Raw genomic sequence first — 20445 nt, forward strand, 5'->3', positions numbered from 1 at the left:
GAGCCAAAATGGATATCCTAGGTAGACATTACTGATAATTGTTCAGCTACCAGTGCGGTGGTTCTGTAACCAAACTGTGGATGCTCATTCTTTAAACTAGGTTTATGCTGACAAAAGAAAATAAAATGGCATGAAGAATTAAGTTTTAAATGTAATAATCATGTTATATTAAAAATATTATTGGGTTGCCTGGGTGGCTTAGTGGGTTAAACATCTGCCTTTGGCTCAGGTCACCTATCCCAGGGGCTTGCAATGGAGTCTCTAATCTGGCTCCCTGCTCAGCAGGGAGTTTTCTTCTCCCACTGCCCCTCCCCCTGTCCCTGTTCCCTCTCCCCCTGCCCCAATAAATAAATAAAATCTTTAAAAAACATTATTTATGGGCTTAGTTGAAAGCCCTCTTGGTCTTGCTTAAGGGATCCAATCTGTGGAATTTTAATGTTTTAATAGAATCAGTTGTAGTCTTATTTTTTCCCATGCTTGGCTGCCCTAGTGAATTAATATTTCATTAAATTCTTTAAAAAATGTTCCTAATATGCTTGAAATATTTAGAGGATTACAGTTTGTAAAATCAAGACTCTACCTCATCAACGGCTCTAATTTTTTTCTACAGCCTTCAGAAGGAATATAATATGCATTGTAGTCCGTTACATAAATGTGTGTTTATCTGTGCCATCATAAACAACACTGCACTAGATGGGAATCTTCAGTCATTATTATTTACTTATATATGTGTGGTCAACTCATGTAATGAAGCATTAGAGATAAGACTGGAAGGAAGGAACCTGTGAGCAGGAAAGGCCAGAGGAAAAAATGAGCCTTGTCTAAGTCCACATGACTAGCTCCTAGAGAATCTGAAGGAAACAAGAGAATGTGAATCACTCATCCCTAGAAGAGCCATACTCAAGTCAGATTTGATACGAGGTACTTGTAAATTTGCAGAACCTTGCTTTTTAATTTGACCCATGAACTATAGTCAAATTTGATCTCTTAATATTTAGGCAAGAAATAAACCACCTAAAGATTTCTAGTTTTATTTCCCCAACCTTTATAGATTTTTTTTTTTAAGATTTTATTTATTTATTTGACAGACAGAGATCCCAAGTAGGCATACAGGCAGGCAGAGAGAGGGGAAAACAGGCTCCCCGCTGAGCAGGGCCCATGCGGGGCTCAATCTCAGGACCCTGAGATCATGACCTGAGCTGAAGGCAGCGGCTTAATCCACTGAGCCACCCAGGCGCCCCTGAACTTTTTTTTTTAATTTGAAAAATAATGTATGCATATGATTATTAAAAAAAAAAGGTATGTACTTTGAAGAATAATTCTTCTTCCCCTTCCTAAACTATAGTCATCCCTGATACATAACCTATTTTGTACCTGTTTTCATTTGAAAACTTGGAGACTATACAAGTAGATCTATCCCATTTTTTTTTCCTGTTTTTTTGAACATGCCATAATTTATTAAGGTACTCCTTGATGGACATGTGGTTCTTTGTTTTACTATTATAAACAGTGCTACAGTTGATATTCTTTTATATAAATCTGCTCACAGCTAAGAGCGTATCTTAAATTCCTGGGAGAGCTTTTGCTAATCAGAAGATACCTGTATTTAAAATTTTGACAGCTAGAGTCAGGGTCACCTTTAAATGAAATATGATAACATTCCTCCAGAGAGAGAAATAGCAGAATTTTCTTCAGTAACAATCCATTCTGGTATGCACAACTTGAATTACAAATAAAAGAAAAGCAAAACTGTCAACAAAAATGTCCCTCCCAAATTTTCTACTTCTGAATTTTATACATTCTGATATTTAAGACTGTGAAAGTCTTATTTCCTTTCACAATAACTTAGAAAATACATGTGTCTCCACTCTGTCCAGAATTAACTACAACTTTTCACATTAACAGAGATAAAACCTTATCTTTGAATCAATGCCACAATGCAACATTGAACCAGTGGGGCTGCTTATGTGAAATAGACTACCTAATTCTTTATACCTTGCATTTAACAATGTGTGTTTTTTCTTTGTAAAGTGACATATCAGCAAATACTGGATCAATTCTTCATTAAAAAAATGAATACACAAAATACTACTAAAAGTGGCCCTGGCCACAATGTAAAATTAAGATTCTGAAAAGTGCAGAGAAAATAACAACAGCCCAGCATTTGTTTTCTTTGTAACTATGTATAATTTGAGAAAATTTGCTTTTGCTGTGGAATCTGTTAAAGGAACAGACAACACAGTATTTTTTATTTAGAATGGGTTTGCATTGGTTTGTGTTTTGCATAGTGATAGGGTTTTGTAGTATTTTTTGTATGCTACCTGTGTTTCTGGAATGAATTAAGGTAATTGTTAAGAGGATGATAATCTCAATTATGTTTGTAGAGTGAGACTGAATCATCATTGCAAATACTACATAATACGCTCATCAAATAATAATAAAGTAAGAGAAAAACAGACATAGGTGTTTAATTAGGAAAAAGTAGACTGTAGAAAATACCAAAGCAGGTTAGAATAGCAGAGTTTAAGTCAATTTTGTTTTTAAAATGCCTTGTAAACTGAAGAGTTTAACAGTTTTCTTTGAATAGTGGCAGTATAAGTGATTTAAAATTTTTTGTCCTTTCAAAGATTTTTTATTTAATCTTTCCACAATAAACATATATGACTTTGCAATTTGAAAAGCCATCTTTTTAAAAAGATAATTTCATATGTCTCCAACTCCATTTTATGCCCCCCCCATTTTCCATTGACCTCCTACTGTTTTTGCCTTAGTTTACTTATTTGCATACTTCTTTGCCTTTGTTTTCTTGTATTTCCTGATTATGATAGAAAACTAGTCCTATTCTTGCTTTAGGTATGTAAATCAAGGAGTGAATTCTGAAGACAAATATGATTTGCAGCATCGCTGGTACCCATCTCTGCATTTGTTATTGCTTGTTAACAGCTGGAACAAAGCCAATTACTACTATTTGGGGTTTTTTTTCCCCTTTTATTTTGTAAATTTCATGCAATCTTAATATAACCATGTAAGAAACATTATTCTCAACCACTGCTAAAGAGAACATAGACAAGAAGAGAGAATGAGGAGGGAAAAGACCATTGACATTTGGGTTCCACTGAATTTAAAAATAACTTTATTTTTCAGTACTCCGAAGAAACCGGTATTTGGTAAGGAGTGGATTTTTAAGGACAAATCCAGCATGGTACCATTTGCAAATAACTTAATCCATTAGTTGCATCAGTATTTTTGTAGCTAGTAGGGAAATTACCACCACTGTTAAGGTTTCAGATGTTCTTGAAGCATTCCAAAAAGCTGCCTAATGAAGGAAATAAGGAGAGTTCTCTATTTATGAATTATCCTAAACAAACATAGAATATATTGTGTGAATTTCTGTTCTGAGCTCCTGTGTCTTTAACAGTCCATATTACAAAGTGTGTTTCAGATAACAGCAGGCAATCACCAGAATGGGCGTGAATGACTTGTGGCCAATTTTGGAGCCTGTAAAGCAGCACCTCCAGTTGCATAATCTCTGTGGGAAAACCATTGCAGTTGATCTGAGTCTCTGGGTATGTGAAGCACAGACAGTCAAAAAAATGATTGGAACCGTCATGAAGCCCCACCTCAGGTATAGTAAACGTTCTTAGGACATAAATGTATGATTACATAAGCAGGTCATGTCTTGGTTTTGTTTCCACGTTGTTTCTTTGTTGTTGCTGTCCATTTTGAGATTTGAAAATATGTTATTAACATGTTGGTCTCTGCCATCTCTAATAAATCGATAGCTCACACATTTGAGCTCCAGATTCACTGACCTAGCTGCCTACTTCCCATATCCACCAGGATGGTTTGCTGACTAGAAGTCAGAAATTTGGGAGCCATTCTGTGTTTGGCCCCGCCTTGCATCCAGTCTATCAGGGAGTCTTGTCAGTTCTACTTCCAGAATATTCCTTGTGTTCAGAAACTTCTGTCGACGTCCAGAGGCAGGACCTCAGTGTGTGACACCATCATCTCTCATCTGTACTGAAATGATGTCTTTCATGAGTTTTCCTTCCTCAGCTCCTGGCCTCCTCCTCCTCTAAACCGTTTTCCATGTAGCACTGAGAACCGTCATAAATCTCTTCTGCTTAAAAACATTCAGTGGTTTCTCAGTTCACTGAAAACAGAATATGAATACATAAAATGTGATTGCATGTAACCTTTTTGGTACTTGTCTGATGTTCTTGCCATTATGTCATATTGCTATGTTGACTTTTGCCATCAGCATCTGATTATTAATGAGTTACTGATTTTTATATTTAAGGAACTTATTTTTTCGTATCTCCTGTTTAACACTGATGGATGTAAAACTGGTGTTCGTTATGGAAGGGGAACCCCCAAAGCTGAAAGCTGATGTCATAAGCAGGAGGAATGAGATTCGATATGGGCCTTCAGGAAAAACATGGTCTCAAAGAACAGGGAGATCACATTTTAAATCAGTTTTAAAAGAGGTGAGTGTTTAGATATGATTTAATAATTCTGATTTGAGTTAGAGAATGCATTTTATTCTGATATAGGTTGTTATATCATAATCTTTAATAGTCACTAATCTTACTGTAACTAGGCCAGTGGGGATATAGAAGAGAGTTTATATTCTGTAGTGAAACTCACCCAAGTTCAAGCCTGGCTCTGGCATATGGAAATTCTGAGATGTTGAGCAAGGTTTTTAAATTAAATCTGCTTTACTTTCTAACCTGTGCAATGAGGATAGTAACACTTTGCAGGAATGTGGTGAAAATTAAAAAAAAAAAAAAATCAACATATCCAATATCTAATTCAACTACTACATAGTAGGGAGCTGATATATGTTACCCATTATGACATCTTCAGCACTTAAAGAATTTCCTAGAGTAGAGATCTAATGAGCTCATACTTCACTCATTCATTGGGGGGGGGACTCCAGAGGGAGAGTCTGGAGGGAGAGAATCTTTTTTTTTTTTTAAAGATTTTATTTATCTATTTGACAGAGATCACAAGTAGGCAGGAGGCAGGCAGAGAGAGAGGAAGGGAAGCAGGTTCCCCGCTGAGCAGAGAACCCAATGCAGAGCTTGATCCCAGGACCCTGGGATCATGACCTGAGCCAAAGGCAGAGGCTTTAACCCACTGAGCCACCCAGTGCCCTGAGAGAGAGAATCATAAGGTGGCTTCCTGTCCAGCACGAAGTGCACAACCCTGAGATCATGACCTGGGCTGACAGCAAAAGTCTGACACTTAATTGACTGAGCCACCCAGGTGTCCTCACACGAGATTTTTATCTCGGACTTTTAACTTAACATATAGTACCCATATTTCCCTTTTGCCACATTCTATCCAAATCTATAACTAGTAATGGTTGTGTAGCATGTATGAAATACTACAAAAAGCTATGAAATCATCCCCTCATGATTGCATATATGTTTGCTTTTCATTCTCTATTATTTGTGAAATTATGATGAAGATTTTTTTGTGTACATAGTTTTTTCTTGTGACTTGGGTTGTTAAGATAAATTGCCCAAAGTGGGATGGATAGACCAAAGTTTGGGAATGATTTTATAGTTCTCGCCAATCACTTTCACCAGCAGAGATCTGAGATGTGCAATTTCAGTATGCCTGAAGAACATTGGGTGCTAGGATGCTTATCTTTGTATTATTTAGTATACAAAACCAAAAACATTTGTTTAGGTAATACATATAATACATACTTAATGTGTATTGGTCGTTTTTTTTTTTAAAGATTTTATTTATTTATTTGACAGAGAGAGAGATCACAAGTAGGCAGAGAGAGGCAGAACAGGCTCCCTGCCTAGCAGAGAGCCCAATGTGGGGCTTGATCCCAGGACCCTGGGATCATGACCTAAGCCGAAGGCAGAGGCTTTAACCCACTGAGCCACCCAGGTGCCTCTGTGTATTGGTCTTTTAATGGTAAAGTTAAACATTTTAGTTTTTAGTGTCTCAGTTGATAGATGGCATTGTCCTTGCCTGACGAATCTTTTGAAGTTTTAATTTGTTGTTGTTGTTCAAGTTCTTTATGTTAAAGATATATACTCCTATTATATTTGCTTTTAACTCATATCTCCATTTTTCTTTTCTTTCTTTCTTTTTTAAAAAGATTTTATTTATTTGACAGGGAAAGAGAGGGGGAGAGCACAAGCAGGGGGAGTAGCAGGCAGAGGAAGAGACAGAAGCAAGCTCCCAGCCGAGCAGGGAGCCTCATGCAGGGCTTGAACCCAGGACCCCGGGATCATGACCTGAGCCAAAAGCAGATGCTTAACCAACTGAACCACCCAGGCATCCCGTTTTTCTTTTTAATTGTGGTTAAAATTTTCTTTTTTTTTAAAGATATTACATAAAATAATAATCATTTTTCTCTTGAAATTTTATTTTCTATTTATAATGTGATCTTAAAAAATAGTTTCCAGTTAGTGATCCTTTCACCATAATGACTATCAGTAGTTGAAGAAAATATCTGTACTAGATTCTAATTATTTCTTACATTGTCTGTTCCTGGAAATATCTATGGTCCACATACCGAGGGCATGAAATAGCCAGTGTAAAGTAACAAGATGTTCATCTCTTCTTGAGAAAATTGCTCCATTTCTATTTCTTTATTGTAGTAATTGTAGTAGTTGTGGTGTTCTAAGCATTTTGTGTCACTGTTCAGTGTTGCCTGAATGAATAAAAAATTCATTTTCATTTATCTGTACTCTTAGTTACTAGGCCCTACTTCTTGCTAACCTACTGCCGTCTTTTAGGTATAAGGATGAAACACAAATTGGTTTTCCTCTAATATCACCCCACATGATAGACTTAGGGTAGGGAAGTTTATAACCAGCCTCATCCCAAATTCTGTGCTGGTTTTTGAAGAGTTGGAATGACAAATAATGCAGGAATCTGAAATAACTTCCAAACTCTCTTGTTTATTATGAAAGGATCTTTCTTTCTTTCTTTCTTTTTTAAGATTTTATTTATTTATTTAAGAATGAGAGAGAAGGATCTCAAACGGGGGAGAAAAAGAGGGGGAGGGAGAAGTAGACTCCTCGCTGAGCAGGGAGCTGGACATGAGGCTTGATCCTGAGTTGAAGGCAGATGCTTAACCAACTGAGCCACCCAGGTGCCCCGGAAGGATATTTCTTATCTAGAAGAATGCAGAAGTATCAAAACTATCTCTCTAAAGTCACCCAGCCAGAGACCTGGAAAGTACCTTTTTTTCCCCCAACATAGTAATTTGTCTTTTTGAACCCTGTCTGCCTTGGGCAACATCTGGCAGAGGTTTTTATTATGTAATAATCATGCAAGCAGTCAGTTAAAGCAAAAGATGGTATTTACAGCATCAGTCTCTAGAAACTACAGGTTAAAAGCCTCTTTTCCTTGCCATTCCCAGTATTTCTCATTATAAAGTGCATAGGTGACAAGAAAGAGTGCCCTAGGCTGTAAGGCTAGACTACAAGATGTTCATCTGGGTTCAACTTGTAACACAAAGGAAACTCACAGAGGATTATTTATAAATGAGCACATGGCTAGAACCACCCTGCATAGACATTGACTTTGGGGAACAAATCAACAACTGGCCCCTATGTGCTTTCCCACAACATGAGAGTTTCATTGTATGGACATGGTAGAGGAAAAGAAGAAAACTGTAAGGTCTCAAGTAAAATTTGATAGCAGCATCTTCTTTGGAAGAGCTCATATTAAGTTGACCATCATGTGAGAGGAATTCTTATAGTTTTGCAGATGTAAATCTTAATGTAATTAATAATCATTTAAAGATTTCTTTTAAATCTTGAGATAACATTGAACAAAACAGTGAAAATTGACTAATGCTTTTTCTAAAATGTAGCTTTTTAAAAAGATTTTACTTAGTAGAAAGAATGAGTGGGGGTGGGTGCGGAGAGCAGAGGGGGAGGGAGAAGCAGACTCTCTGCTAAGCAGGAAACCCAACTTGGGGCTCAATTCTAGGACTCTGAGATCCTGACCTGAGCTGAAGGCAGATACTTAACCAACTGAATCTCCCAGGTGTGCCCAAAATGTAATTTTTAAATTAATTTTTAATTGAATGTGGATTGCTTTTTAATTGACATTTTTAAAGCTTTCATTATAGAAAATTTTAAATCAATATAAAAGTAACCCATCATCAATCTTGACCAATTAGCAGCTCTCAGCCAATCTTGTTTTATCTGTGTCCCCACTCACTCCCTACTCCCATGTCATTCTGAAGCAAATCCCACGCATAATATTGCCTCAGTCTCAGTATTTCAATATCTTGGTCAAAAAAATAAGGACTCTTTAAAAATAAAAACATAACTGAACTATATTTCTTATTATCACACCTAAAGTTTAGCATTCTTTAATGCCATAAAGTATTCAGTATTCAGATTTCCAACCGTTTCTTAAATATCACAATTTGTAAAACACCTAAATAGTTAACAATTAATATTTATAACACAGAAGTCATTTACTAACACCGGAAAATAATAGCAATAAAATGGTGTTCTTAGATTTCTTGCATCTGTGTTTTCTTTTCAGTGTCTTGATATGCTGGATTGCTTAGGAATTCCCTGGGTCCAAGCTGCTGGGGAAGCGGAAGCCATGTGTGCTTATCTTAATGCCAGTGGTAACGTAGACGGCTGCCTCACTGATGATGGGGATGCTTTCCTGTATGGCGCCCAGACTGTTTATAGGAATTTCACTATGAATACTAAGGTACTTTTCTTTCTCATTTTCAGCATTTGTTCCACAGAGTGCCTTTTGAAAAGCGATTATTAAATGGTGTAAAATACTTACCATAATGCCTGGCACATAACAGTTGCTAAATGAAATGAAATGTGGTTACAAATATTGACATATAGTTCATTTTTTCTGAAAAGTGGATTTCTCTTTTAAGGGCTTGATTTGTTTCACATGACTTAATTCTAAGTCAGTTTCAATAATGTATTATAAAAATGCATATGAAATGTCTTGCTTTGACCCAGAATTTCCATTTTTAGTAATTTATCCTCAAAAACACCTGTAAATATGCAAGAAGAGATGTACAAGGATGTTAATTGCAGCGTTGTTAGTAAATACAGAAATGAGGCAAACAACCCGAATGCCGCTTTTTTTTTTTTTTAAGAATTTATTTATTTATTTGAGAGAGAGAGCACGATGAGCAGGGGGAAGAGCTGAGCGCAGATCCTGACACTGGGCTTGATCCCAGGACCCTGAGATCATGGCCTAAACTGAAGTCAGGTGCTTAACTGACTGAGCCACTCAGTCACCCTTCAAATGCCCATTTCTAGGAGTGATTAAACACAGCCATAGTTCTCATTTAGAGAGGTATTGCCAGGGGAAATTTTGGTTGTAACTCTTCAAAGTTGAGCAAGGGAGATTATATTGACATTTGGTAGATTAGAGCCAAGAAAGCTAAACCTCTTGCCAGATGATTCTCTTATCTCTGAAAATGCTAATAGTGTTCCCACTGAAAGACTGCCTCAGAGTCCATTTTATTAGTCCATTTTATTAGTGCTTTTATGTAATTCTATACAGCCAATAATAATAAATATTTGTATATATATGTCAAAGTGTTTTTTGGAAGAATATGCATGAGAGGGAGGCAAACCATAAGAGACACTGAACTCTAGGAAACAAACAGATTTGCTGGAGGGGAGGTGGGTCGGGGGCAAGGGGTAGTTGGGTGATGGGCATTACGGAGGGCACTTGATGGAATGAGCACTGGGTGTTATATGCAACTGATGGATCACTGAAAATTCTGCCTCTGAACTAATAAAAAAAGAATATGCACTACACTATTAATAAGAGTATAGTGGTTCACTTTAGATGTAATTATAGAGAATGTTTACTTTTTATAATATTCACTTTACAGTGTCTAATTCTGTAAGACAAAATCTTTTGTAGATATCAAAAAATAATAAAGAGGAAAATTTTGACAATTATAATTTATTTTTCAAGCCAGTTTTTAAAACTATGATTTTATTTCCAGATATTGAAGTGTTATAGTCTGTGAAGATTCTGGTGATCAGGATAATTTTTTTTACTATTTTAGCTTTTAGGAATAATTAAGCATTTAGAGACAAATTCTTTTTCGTAATGTTTCATCTACAAATGTTTACTTATTGAAGATTAAATCTGTACTTTTTTCTAGGATCCACATGTTGATTGTTATACAATGTCATCTATTGAGAGCAAACTGGGTTTAGATAGAGATTCTCTGGTTGGACTAGCCATACTACTGGGCTGTGATTATCTTCCGAAGGTATGCTTAGATTGTTGTATTTACTTACTAGTCATAATGTGTCTTTATTGATATCTTACATGCTGCATAAATATAAAAATAATATAGCTATCTGATTAAGAACCTAATTTAGACTATAATTTTAGGCATAATAAACAATTTACTAGTGAAAATCAGCATTTCAAGTGACATTTAAAAACTGGCTCATTGTGACACTGAATGTATTAATAAGAATGGAATAATAACTAGGCCCACAGCTTGCATGTCATTACTCTAAACTAAGAGATTGACATTCAAGTTTTACTACCATTTTAAAAAAATATAGGAATTATTCTTTTCTTGTGTCATGCCAGTATTAATTTCTATCACTGTTTTGTCTGTTTTTTGGTTTTCAATCTTCCTTGCAGCTTTCCAGCTGTGCACATGCTCAGTATTATTACTGTTGCTAGGCAACATGATTATTGGGGTAAGCCATTCATCCTTCCTTGCCTCTTAGCATTGAATTGAGTTTTGTTCATGAAAACATTTTATTTAAGATGCAAAGTAAAGTACCCTGTAACAAATAGGTATGCTAATAGGTGAGTGATAAATTAAGAATTACAAGGAGAGGGGGTGGGAGGGATGGGGTGACTGGGTGATGGACACTGGGGAGGGTATGTGCTATGGTGAGTGCTGTGAAATGTGTAAGACTAATGAATCACAGACCTGTACCCCTGAAACAAATAGTACATTATATGTTAAAAAAAAATTGACAAGGCGAACCCCATTCTTAAATATATTTAGAAATATGGAATGCCTTGAATTGTAGTTCTTGCTATGTCTCCCATCATTAGGTCCCTACTGATCATCTCTATGTTCTTATTAAATCCTTCATTGTACTATTATTCTATCCCCAGGAGAAGTCTAAAAAGGATGACATCTCTATGTTTTTTTACCAGAGTTTAGGAGAGAGGAAAAAATAGCAGGATAGTAAAATTATTAACCATCATTTCTAACTTATGTCATCAGTGACCAGAGAGAGAAATCACTTTTTTTAGCTAATAAGAAAAGGAAGCACAGGAGGAGGGAAACCTTTAAATCAAGCAAAACTAATTATTTTATTATAATGCTAATTCTGAAATAGAAGATTCTTATTTCCCATATGTAATTATATCATAACTAAAGTTTAGAAACAGCCAAATGTTAAATGTAAGAAAAAACTTGCAAAATTAAACTCACAGAAACCAAATTTAGCTACAGTGATGTTACATTATGTATTAACCTTAGCTATTTTGACATTTTCTATCCTTTGTAATGAAACTGGTATCTGTTTATTTTGTTCTACTTAAAGATTTTTACCACTTATGGACTAACATGATTTACCTTTAAAAACTAAACATGTAGCTAAATGCTAATATAAGAAGGGTGATATACAAAATGTCTAGCAATGTGTATGCCTGAAACATAGGCTGTAGCCATGAAACAAGACTTCCAGGGACCACTGTCACACCAGGTGCTCCCCTGTTGGTAGCTGATCCTGAGTGTATGGGGGTTGGGAAGGGGATTCAGGCTGGAGGGAGATCCCTTTGCCAGCAAGCCCTTAGGATGCTTGTGCAGTGACTTTCCTAACCAATTTGGAAATATTTTAACACTGGTATGTCTGTCTCAGTACATATTGGCTAAATAACAGCCCTGCTTGTGCGGATATATTCATAAACTAGAAGACTCAAACCAGAAATTGTCATGGAAATACACATACATAAACATTTTTGTGTGTGTGTTGGCAACTTAACACTTGTTTTCATTTTTCTTAAGTTATTAATTTCAAGAGTTAACTTGGAATTCTTCTTTGTTCTCTTTTGATGTCTGGCTGCATATTAAGTGTTAATCTAAGTGAATGAACATGCTTTTTCTGATTACAAATAAAACCTGAAGTTAGGTCAAATCAAAAGACTCTCAAAATAATTAATGTAAAAAGTGAAAGCCCTTTAAAGTTCTGTTCCTCCCTCCCTTAAAATAAACACTGTCAGTGATTTAGTATATAATCCTGTGACTTTTGGATTTGCACAGATTAACAAATCATAGTCATTTACTTACAAATCTAGATTGCAGGGTGGGCTATTCTGCAATTATTATTTTACATGTGGCAAGGTATCTTACACATCTTTTTTCTGTGATTACATAGTTGCCTTATTCTGTCAGCTGCACAACCTCCTATTGAATGGACATGTCATGCTTTATTTCTCCATTCCCCAGTGACTAAAATTTGCATTTCTTTTCCGCTTTCTGAAAGGGAGTCCCTGGAGTTGGCAAAGAGGGAGCATTAAAACTTATACAGACTTTGAAAGGGCAAAGTTTACTTCAAAGGTAACTAAAAATGACTCTCTTCTTGTGACATTAGACATTTATTTTTGTTGAACTGAATAGTGACTATTACAAAAAATATTATACAAAAAGTATTATGTTACAAAAAATATATATATTCAATTCAGTTGTATCATATGATTTTTTGTTTTTACTTAAATTTTTTGAGTGTGGGGAAGAAGGAGAGAGAATCCTAAGCAGGCTCCATGCCCAGCGCAGAGCCCCACGTGGGACTTGATCTCACAACCCCAAGATCATGACCTGAGCCCAAATCAAGAGTCAGGTGCTTAACCAATTGAGCCACCCAAGCACATCCTAGGTTTTATATTTTTAAACTCCTCTATATTTTCATTTAAAGTCGCTGATTTTTTTTGAAGATGTTATTTATTTATTTGTTTACTTCTTTATTTATTTGAGAGAAAGCACATGTATCAGCATGAGTGGTGGGAAGGGCAGAAGGAGAGAGAGAGACAGAGTATCAAGCAGACTCCACTCTGAGCACAGAGCCTGACATGGGGCTTCATCTCACTACCCTGAGATCATGACCTAAGCCAAAACCAGAAGCTATTGCTCAACTGACTAAGCCATTCAGGCGCCCCTAAAATCACTGATTTTGAGGATGGCTGACTGGCTCAGTCAGTGGAGCATGCTCTGATTTTGGAGTTGTGGGCTCAAGCCTCATGCTGGCTATAGAGATTACTTAAAATCTTTAAAAAATAGTTTTTTTAAAGATTTTTTATTTATTATATATTTTAGAGAGAGTGTGTGTAGAAGTGGGGAGGGGGCAGAGGGAGACAAAGAGGGAGAGCATCTCAAGCAGACTCCCCCCTGGGCGTGGCGCTCCACCTGGGGCTCAGTCTCACAACCCTGAGATCATGTCCTGAGCCGAAGTCAAGAGTCAAAGGTTTAGCCAACTAAGCTACGCAGGCACCCCCCCAAAATAAAATCTTTAAAATAAATAATAACAATTAAATAAAAACTTTTTTTTTAAATTATGAGATTTCCAAAGAAAAGATAAGAATATACATCCTAAACCATACTGTATTTTTTTCACTATTAGGTCACTACAAACAAAAGTAGTAAGACGCCAAATGTGTTTTTTATAACCATGTGCTTTTACCACAAGCTATTTTAGACTCTTTTACCACCAAGGTAAATATAACCATAAAATAATTTTATATTTAAAATTATTTTTGATATAAAATATTTTGATACCATATTTATTCTCTGTAAGTGAAATGCCTGACATATTGCAAGTATTTAAATACATATAACACTTGATCACAATTTTTACTTGAATGCCCTTTGTTCTGTAGCCACGTATTTAGTAATATATTCTAATTAATTTAGACTGTGCAATTTGAGGATTCAAAAAAGTTAAGGTACGGAATATGGAAGTTTACCAACTGTGCTATTTAGTTTTGAAAGCATGTGAAGTATATTTACTTAATGAAAGCAATGATTTATGTTAATGTTAATTATGAATTAATATTAATGATAATAAAGTATGGAGTGAATAAGAAGGAGCTCTTTCAGATATAAAGCTACTGATAGATCTAAGACTTTAATGAATATGCTGCTGGTATTAGTGAGTACTGTGCCAAAGCAGGAAAAAAAGCTATATTTTGTCTTGGAATCATTTGGGAATTGTGAAGAATAATGTGAAGAATGAAAGAAGGTATGGGACTTGGCTGACTACAAGTCATCCTTATTGACGTAGTGTCAGCAAAGAAGTACTTTTGGCAACATTTTATGAAATGTTTGAACATTTGAAAAGAATAAAATTACCTTATTTATTATCATTATGTATCATTCTAATTTTAATTTAGACTGACTTTCCCCCTCTTTTTTCCCCACATTTAAAGTTCTATTTATTTATCCAGCATCTATTAATGCTTCATTTTTAGCAAGCTCATACTTAATCTTTATAGTAAATGGGTCAGAAATTCCAAAAGCCAAATAATAACTCCTAGTACCAGACACTGCACAATGAACTGAAGAGATAATTTAGTTTTTTGTTAGACCTTTAACTTCTATAAGTAGAGAAACATAATTCAGAGCACTTGTTTCTATAAGGAATACTTAATTATCCCCTTGGTGGCTTTATGTTACCTCGAACTTTAGCCAAAAATAAAATTAACCTTTATTTAGTAGAAACCTTAACAGATACACATTTTCCTTAAAATCAGTCATTAAACAGGCAGTGTTTTGCAGTTTGCATAAGAGATTAAGGAAATGATAATTTCAAATAATCTAGATTTTTTAAAGTTTTTACTTAGAAACTTAATGTTCTATTTAGTTTTATAGTTTACCCTTCACCCCTATTCCTGATATGGGAAAATGTTTACGTACATCATTCTACTTGTTTTGTACTCACACAGAAAAGAGATCAAAAAGACATATATACAAGTCATTCTCCTTACATCTTGCTGCCTAAGATTCTCTAAAAAAAAAAACACCCCCAGACTGAATGAATATATGAATATATACGTATGAGTATATGAATATATGAGTACATATTCTTTTTCTCCTCTTCTCCTTATCCCTCCTTCTCCTTCCCTCCTTCGCTTTCCTCCTCCCTTCCCTTCCACTCCTCCATCTTCCTTCTTTTCCTTGTAACCATCTGATTCTCTCTTCCCCCTGTTGCAACTCTATTATCCTTGGGGCCACATTTTTAAATTGAGGTACATAGATTGAGGGTTTTCCCAGGCTGGGCCAGTGACTTTATCATCAAAGAGAAAACAAATGGGAAAGTAAGGAAGGGAAGAGAATAGCCTGGCATTTGAGAGCATTGCATTTTGGTGACCTTGTTTTTGTTTTGTGTCATTTTTCCTTTTAACATCTTTTTTTTTGCAGGTTTACTCAGTGGAATGAAGAATCATCCTCTGATCCACAACCACTAGCTGTTAAAAAACTGGCCCATTGTTCTGTGTGTTCCCATCCAGGTAAGCAGACATAGGGAATGAAATTGTCATCCTGTTCTTTTAATACTTGTTACATACTCTCTTCCTCGGTAGATTGAAAATCCTCAGTATCAGGAGTTGTGTCTCATATGCATAATAGACACTCAATAGATGTTATTTGAATGAAATAATATGATGTAAATGATAAGCACAGGGTAAGTGCAGTTTCAAACTATGATACCAAATTATGTAGATGTTAAAATTATGTTTTCAATATAGAAATCCATTTAAACAAAAAAAGAAATGTCATACTGTTAAATCTTAGGGGGAAATCTAGCTAAAACCATTTGTTTTTATTTGCATAAGAAAAGTGACTTAAAACTAATTTCTAGGGTGTCTGGGTGACAGTTGGTTAAGCTCCTGCCTTCAGCTCAAGTCATGATCCCGAGGTCCTGGAATGATTCTTATGTCAGGCATTCTACTCAGCAGGGAGTCTGCTTCTCCCTCTACCCTCCCCACTACTTGTGATCTCTCTCTTCCATGAATAAATAAAATCTTTAAAAATAACACTACTAATTTCTAGTACATGTTTATTATTATTGAAAATAACTTGGTTCCTCTTCATTAGTCTTGGTTAAAAAAAAAAAAAAAAAGATGTCATTAGTGTATACTAGATCAGAAACACATTTCGCTCCCAGGAGAGAGTAGGAGGTCGTATTATCACATCTTTTAAAAGAAATTCTTGGGGTTCGTGTGTGGCTCAGATGGTTAAGCATCTGCCTTTGGCTCAGGTCATGGTTTCAGGGTCCTGGAATTGAACTCTGTGTAAGGCTTCCCACCCACGGGGAGTCCGCTTCTCTCTCTCCCTGCGCCTCCTCTCCCCCAGTTCATGCTCTTTGTAACTCTCAAATAAGACCTTTAAAAAATGATAGAAATTAAAAATAAAAGAAATTCTTTGTCTATTTGTCTCAGTATATGTTTGTAAGCATTATTAAATTACAGATGAAATCATGGACAATATAAATGTTTTTATAGGATACTTTATAGAATTCAATTCTGTAGTTTTTTGATACTTTATAAATGACAGTTTTAGTTCCTATCAATTATGTGTGTTCTTCTGTATTCTCAAAACAATGTTAAAGGTGGTCATTCTTTCCTTCGAAAGGAAACTAGGGCCCTACACCTGTGCCATAGTCATAATTCATTCATGTTCCAAACACAGTTTAAAAGTAGCTGTGAAGTTTACTGAGGGCTAGATACTAGCAGAGGTAATTAGCTGTTATATTCTTTTAATATTCTTTTTTTTTTTTAAGATTTTATTTATTTATTTGACAGACAGAGATCACAGGTAGGCAGAGAGGCAGCCAGAGAGAGAGGAAGGGAAGCAGGCTCCCTGCTGAGCAGAGAGCCAGATGCAGGGCTGGATCCCAGGACCCTGGGATCATGGCCTGAGCCGAATGCAGAGGCTTTAACCCACTGAGCCACCCAGGTGCCCCTTCTTTTAATATTCTAATTAAAGAAACCATTTCATGAATTATTCTGTTAAGTAAAGAATCTTTTTCTTTTATGATTGTATTTATTTATTTATTTGAGAGAGGTGAGGATAAGCACAGAGGGAGAGTTAGAGGGAGAAGCAGACTCCCTGCTGAGCAGAAAACCCAGTGTGGGGCTTGATCCCAGGACCATAGGGCTATGACCTGAGCTGAAGGCAGATACTCAACCAACTGAGCCACCCAGGCATCCCATAAATAATCCTTTAACATGTTAGTGATTACATCCTACTTTTCTTGCTTGTAGTTACCAAATACACTACAAAGTTTTCTATTGTTGATTATTGTGAAATTATAATTTCTAGTCACAAATTAACAGTTTCAGATAGAAGAATATACTATAGAAACAACAAAAAAGTGTCATTTGAGAGCTCAGGATCTACGTTGTCTTAAGAATTATTATGGTATGTATTATTCGACCTAAATGTATTGGAATCTTTCTATATGCTAAGGACTTCAATACACCATGTTTATTTTTAAAAATTTGGATAAGGGCAAAACGTGCCCTCCCTATGGTGTTGTGCAAAAGCAATGAATACTGTTACGCTGAAAAAAATAAATAAAATGGAAAAAAAAATTTGGATAAGGGCAAAAAAATAAAATGATATAGAAGGTAAATCAAAAAGCAGTGAAAATCATACTTCTTTTGTTTCCATAAAGGTTCATCTAAGGATCATGTATGTAATGGATGCAAACTCTGTAAAACTAATCAGTATTGTGAGCCACATGATTATGAATACTGTTGTCCTTGTGAGTGGCACCGTACAGGGCATGACAGACAACTGAGCGCCATAGAGAACAGCATTAAGAAGTAAGTTCTTTCTTTTGACTCCTTTTTTTCTGTCCTGACCTATTTATACACCTCTAGTTGAATTATTTCCACATACCCTTCCCCCATGTCTAGATTAGTAACATTTCACAAAATCCATTTTTTGATTCGGTTCAAACTTTAGGCAGTCTCAGAAGACAGTGATTTAGTAGTTACTCAAAGATGAGTTTGATGACTGGGATATTATCCAAGGGCATTTGTCATTAAATCAGCAGAGATTGGATGAAATGAATTTAGAATCTAAAATTGCCTGATGATATTAACAACATGTATATAATTTATTTTCAGAAAAGCTTGCAGTTGTGAGGGATTCCCATTCCATGAGGTAACAGCTAATAATTCAGATGTATGTCTTATTTCAGAAGTTCTTTTAAATGTTTGAAGTCTGAATTTCTATTTTATTTTCTCTTGCTAGGTTATTCAAGAATTCCTTCTGAACAAGGATAAATTGGTGAAAGTAATCAGGTACCGAAGACCCGATTTATTATTGTTTCAGGTATGGGAAAATAAATACTTAATTTATGCTATGTAGTTGTGTACTAGGAAAATAAAAAGGGATAATCACTTTGGTCTGAGAGGAGATTTAAAACAGCTTTGACTCTTTGACTGCACATGTATTTTTTCAGCATTTATTTCTAATCTTTATTCCTTTGCCACATAAGAACCATACTTTGCAGACCACAAGACAAACCATAATTATGCCCTTTAGAAGACACCTTATGTACCATGTACAGACTCATTGTATTTAGGAAGATATTGGGGGCAGGGCATAATACCCAGAGAATGTGAGAAATAAATATGTCGTTATAAAAGTTTACAAGGGCAATGGAATTTTTTTTTCTTTGTATAGTTGACATACAAGATTACATTAGTCTCAGCTGTACAACATGGTAATTTGACAAGTTTGTACATTATGCTATGTCGCCATTTGGATTTTTAATCACTGAACTAACTTTAAGTCTGGACCATCTATCACTTACTATGTGACCTTGTATATGTGTTATCCTCAAAAGAGAAATAATACTACTTTTTTAATGAAGTCAGTATGAAGATTAAGTGAGATTACTTATAGTAACCCGTAATATAGTGGCTAGGGAAGCAGAGTAGTTCAGTAAATTCTAAGTACTTGTTGCCTGTCCCTACCAACAACAGTAATACTAATGCAAGCAGCATTTATTGAACATTAAAATTTGCTATCATATTTAACACATTATGTATAACCTCACTTAATCTTTATAATCTCTGAGTTGGGATATATTTTATGATGGAAATCATGAGGCTAAAAGAAATTAAGTAATTTACCCAACATCTTGGAAATAATCATACTGGGGTTCAAACTGACAATTCTCACACTTACTCCTTATGCAACATTGCCTCCTTAGGAGGCTTACTGTTTTTTCTGGGAATATTCTCATTGATACTATTTTACTTAATGTTAGTTCTGTAAGAAAAAAATGATGTTACCTGAGAGGGCTGTTTGTCTCTAATAGATAACGAAATCTTATTTTATTTGTTTTATATTTACAGAGATTTACTCTTGAAAAAATGGAATGGCCCAATCACTATGCATGTGAGAAATTGTTAGTGCTTTTGACCCACTATGACATGACAGAAAGAAAGCTTGGTAGAAGGAATTCTAATCAACTACAGCCAATTCGGTAATATGAATTGTACAAAGAAGTCTCTTTGTTTCCATTTGAGTATCTTATGATCTATATAATAATCTTATTAATACCTTTAATAATCTTAATACTTTTAGTAGTGGGATATATAGCTCTTTGTTATATAAAAATGGAGTAAAGGTCTAGTATGAAATATTCAAAGTTTATTCAGGATTTACATTCAAGATGACAGTAAGTTCATGTCTTTACATACTTTTCTGCTTCAAATAATAATAATAACAGATTATTAAAAGAAATAAATATAAAATGATATAGCCAAGCTTAACCATAGAACTATTTCAGTGAACCAGAAAGGGAACAAGAATGTAAAGTGGAAGCACAGGAACTGGGAATTAGTAAAACTCAGCAAAAGGTATATGAATATTCATTGTGCCATTCTTGAAACTTTTCTAAAGATCTAAAAACTTACAAACTAAAAATTGGGGAGGAATTATCAAAGAAAAATGATAAACTACAAAGGAATGACAATCTGATAGCATACATTTTTCATGACAGAATGCTAGAGTCACGTTTCAAAGCTTTGAGTAAAAATAATTGGCAGCCTAAACATCATTTAAGCCTTATTTACTGGTTGGTGAATAAATCATGGATCCTCATTAAAAGCACTCTTAAAGGGGGCACCTAAGCCAGAAGAAAAATGAACCCAGACGGATGATGTAGATAACAAAAAACAGTAGTCAACCAATAAAGAGAAATGAATAAAATATATTTAGCTCATTTAATAAACTAACTGGAAAAATACATATATAAATAGCTGCATAATGCTTGATGATTAATATACAATGATGATAATAAACTAAAATTTCCAGAGTATGCATGTAAACAATGAACGGTAACCACTAAAACACCAGAAGTGCAATCTCTGTCTTTGAAACCAATGCAGAAAATAGGAAAG

At 35.2% G+C, this 20445-nt stretch overlaps 1 protein-coding gene across 1 annotated transcript in view; it reads left to right on the top strand.

Moving 5' to 3' along the window:
* GEN1 (GEN1 Holliday junction 5' flap endonuclease) overlaps nucleotides 1-20445 on the top strand; it is a 31476-nt gene that overhangs the window by 4001 nt on the left and 7030 nt on the right. Inside the window, exons 2-11 of the mRNA XM_045980014.1 lie at nucleotides 3433-3625; nucleotides 4301-4487; nucleotides 8539-8715; nucleotides 10154-10264; nucleotides 12516-12589; nucleotides 15443-15531; nucleotides 17700-17850; nucleotides 18157-18193; nucleotides 18284-18364; nucleotides 19396-19526. Of these exons, the coding sequence (XP_045835970.1) occupies nucleotides 3465-3625; nucleotides 4301-4487; nucleotides 8539-8715; nucleotides 10154-10264; nucleotides 12516-12589; nucleotides 15443-15531; nucleotides 17700-17850; nucleotides 18157-18193; nucleotides 18284-18364; nucleotides 19396-19526 (1199 nt within the window). The 5' untranslated portion in view covers nucleotides 3433-3464. The remainder of the gene's footprint in view (nucleotides 1-3432; nucleotides 3626-4300; nucleotides 4488-8538; nucleotides 8716-10153; nucleotides 10265-12515; nucleotides 12590-15442; nucleotides 15532-17699; nucleotides 17851-18156; nucleotides 18194-18283; nucleotides 18365-19395; nucleotides 19527-20445) is intronic.

This window comes from Meles meles, chromosome 15 (genome assembly GCF_922984935.1).
Source record: "Meles meles chromosome 15, mMelMel3.1 paternal haplotype, whole genome shotgun sequence".
Classification (NCBI taxonomy): Eukaryota; Metazoa; Chordata; class Mammalia; order Carnivora; family Mustelidae; genus Meles; species Meles meles.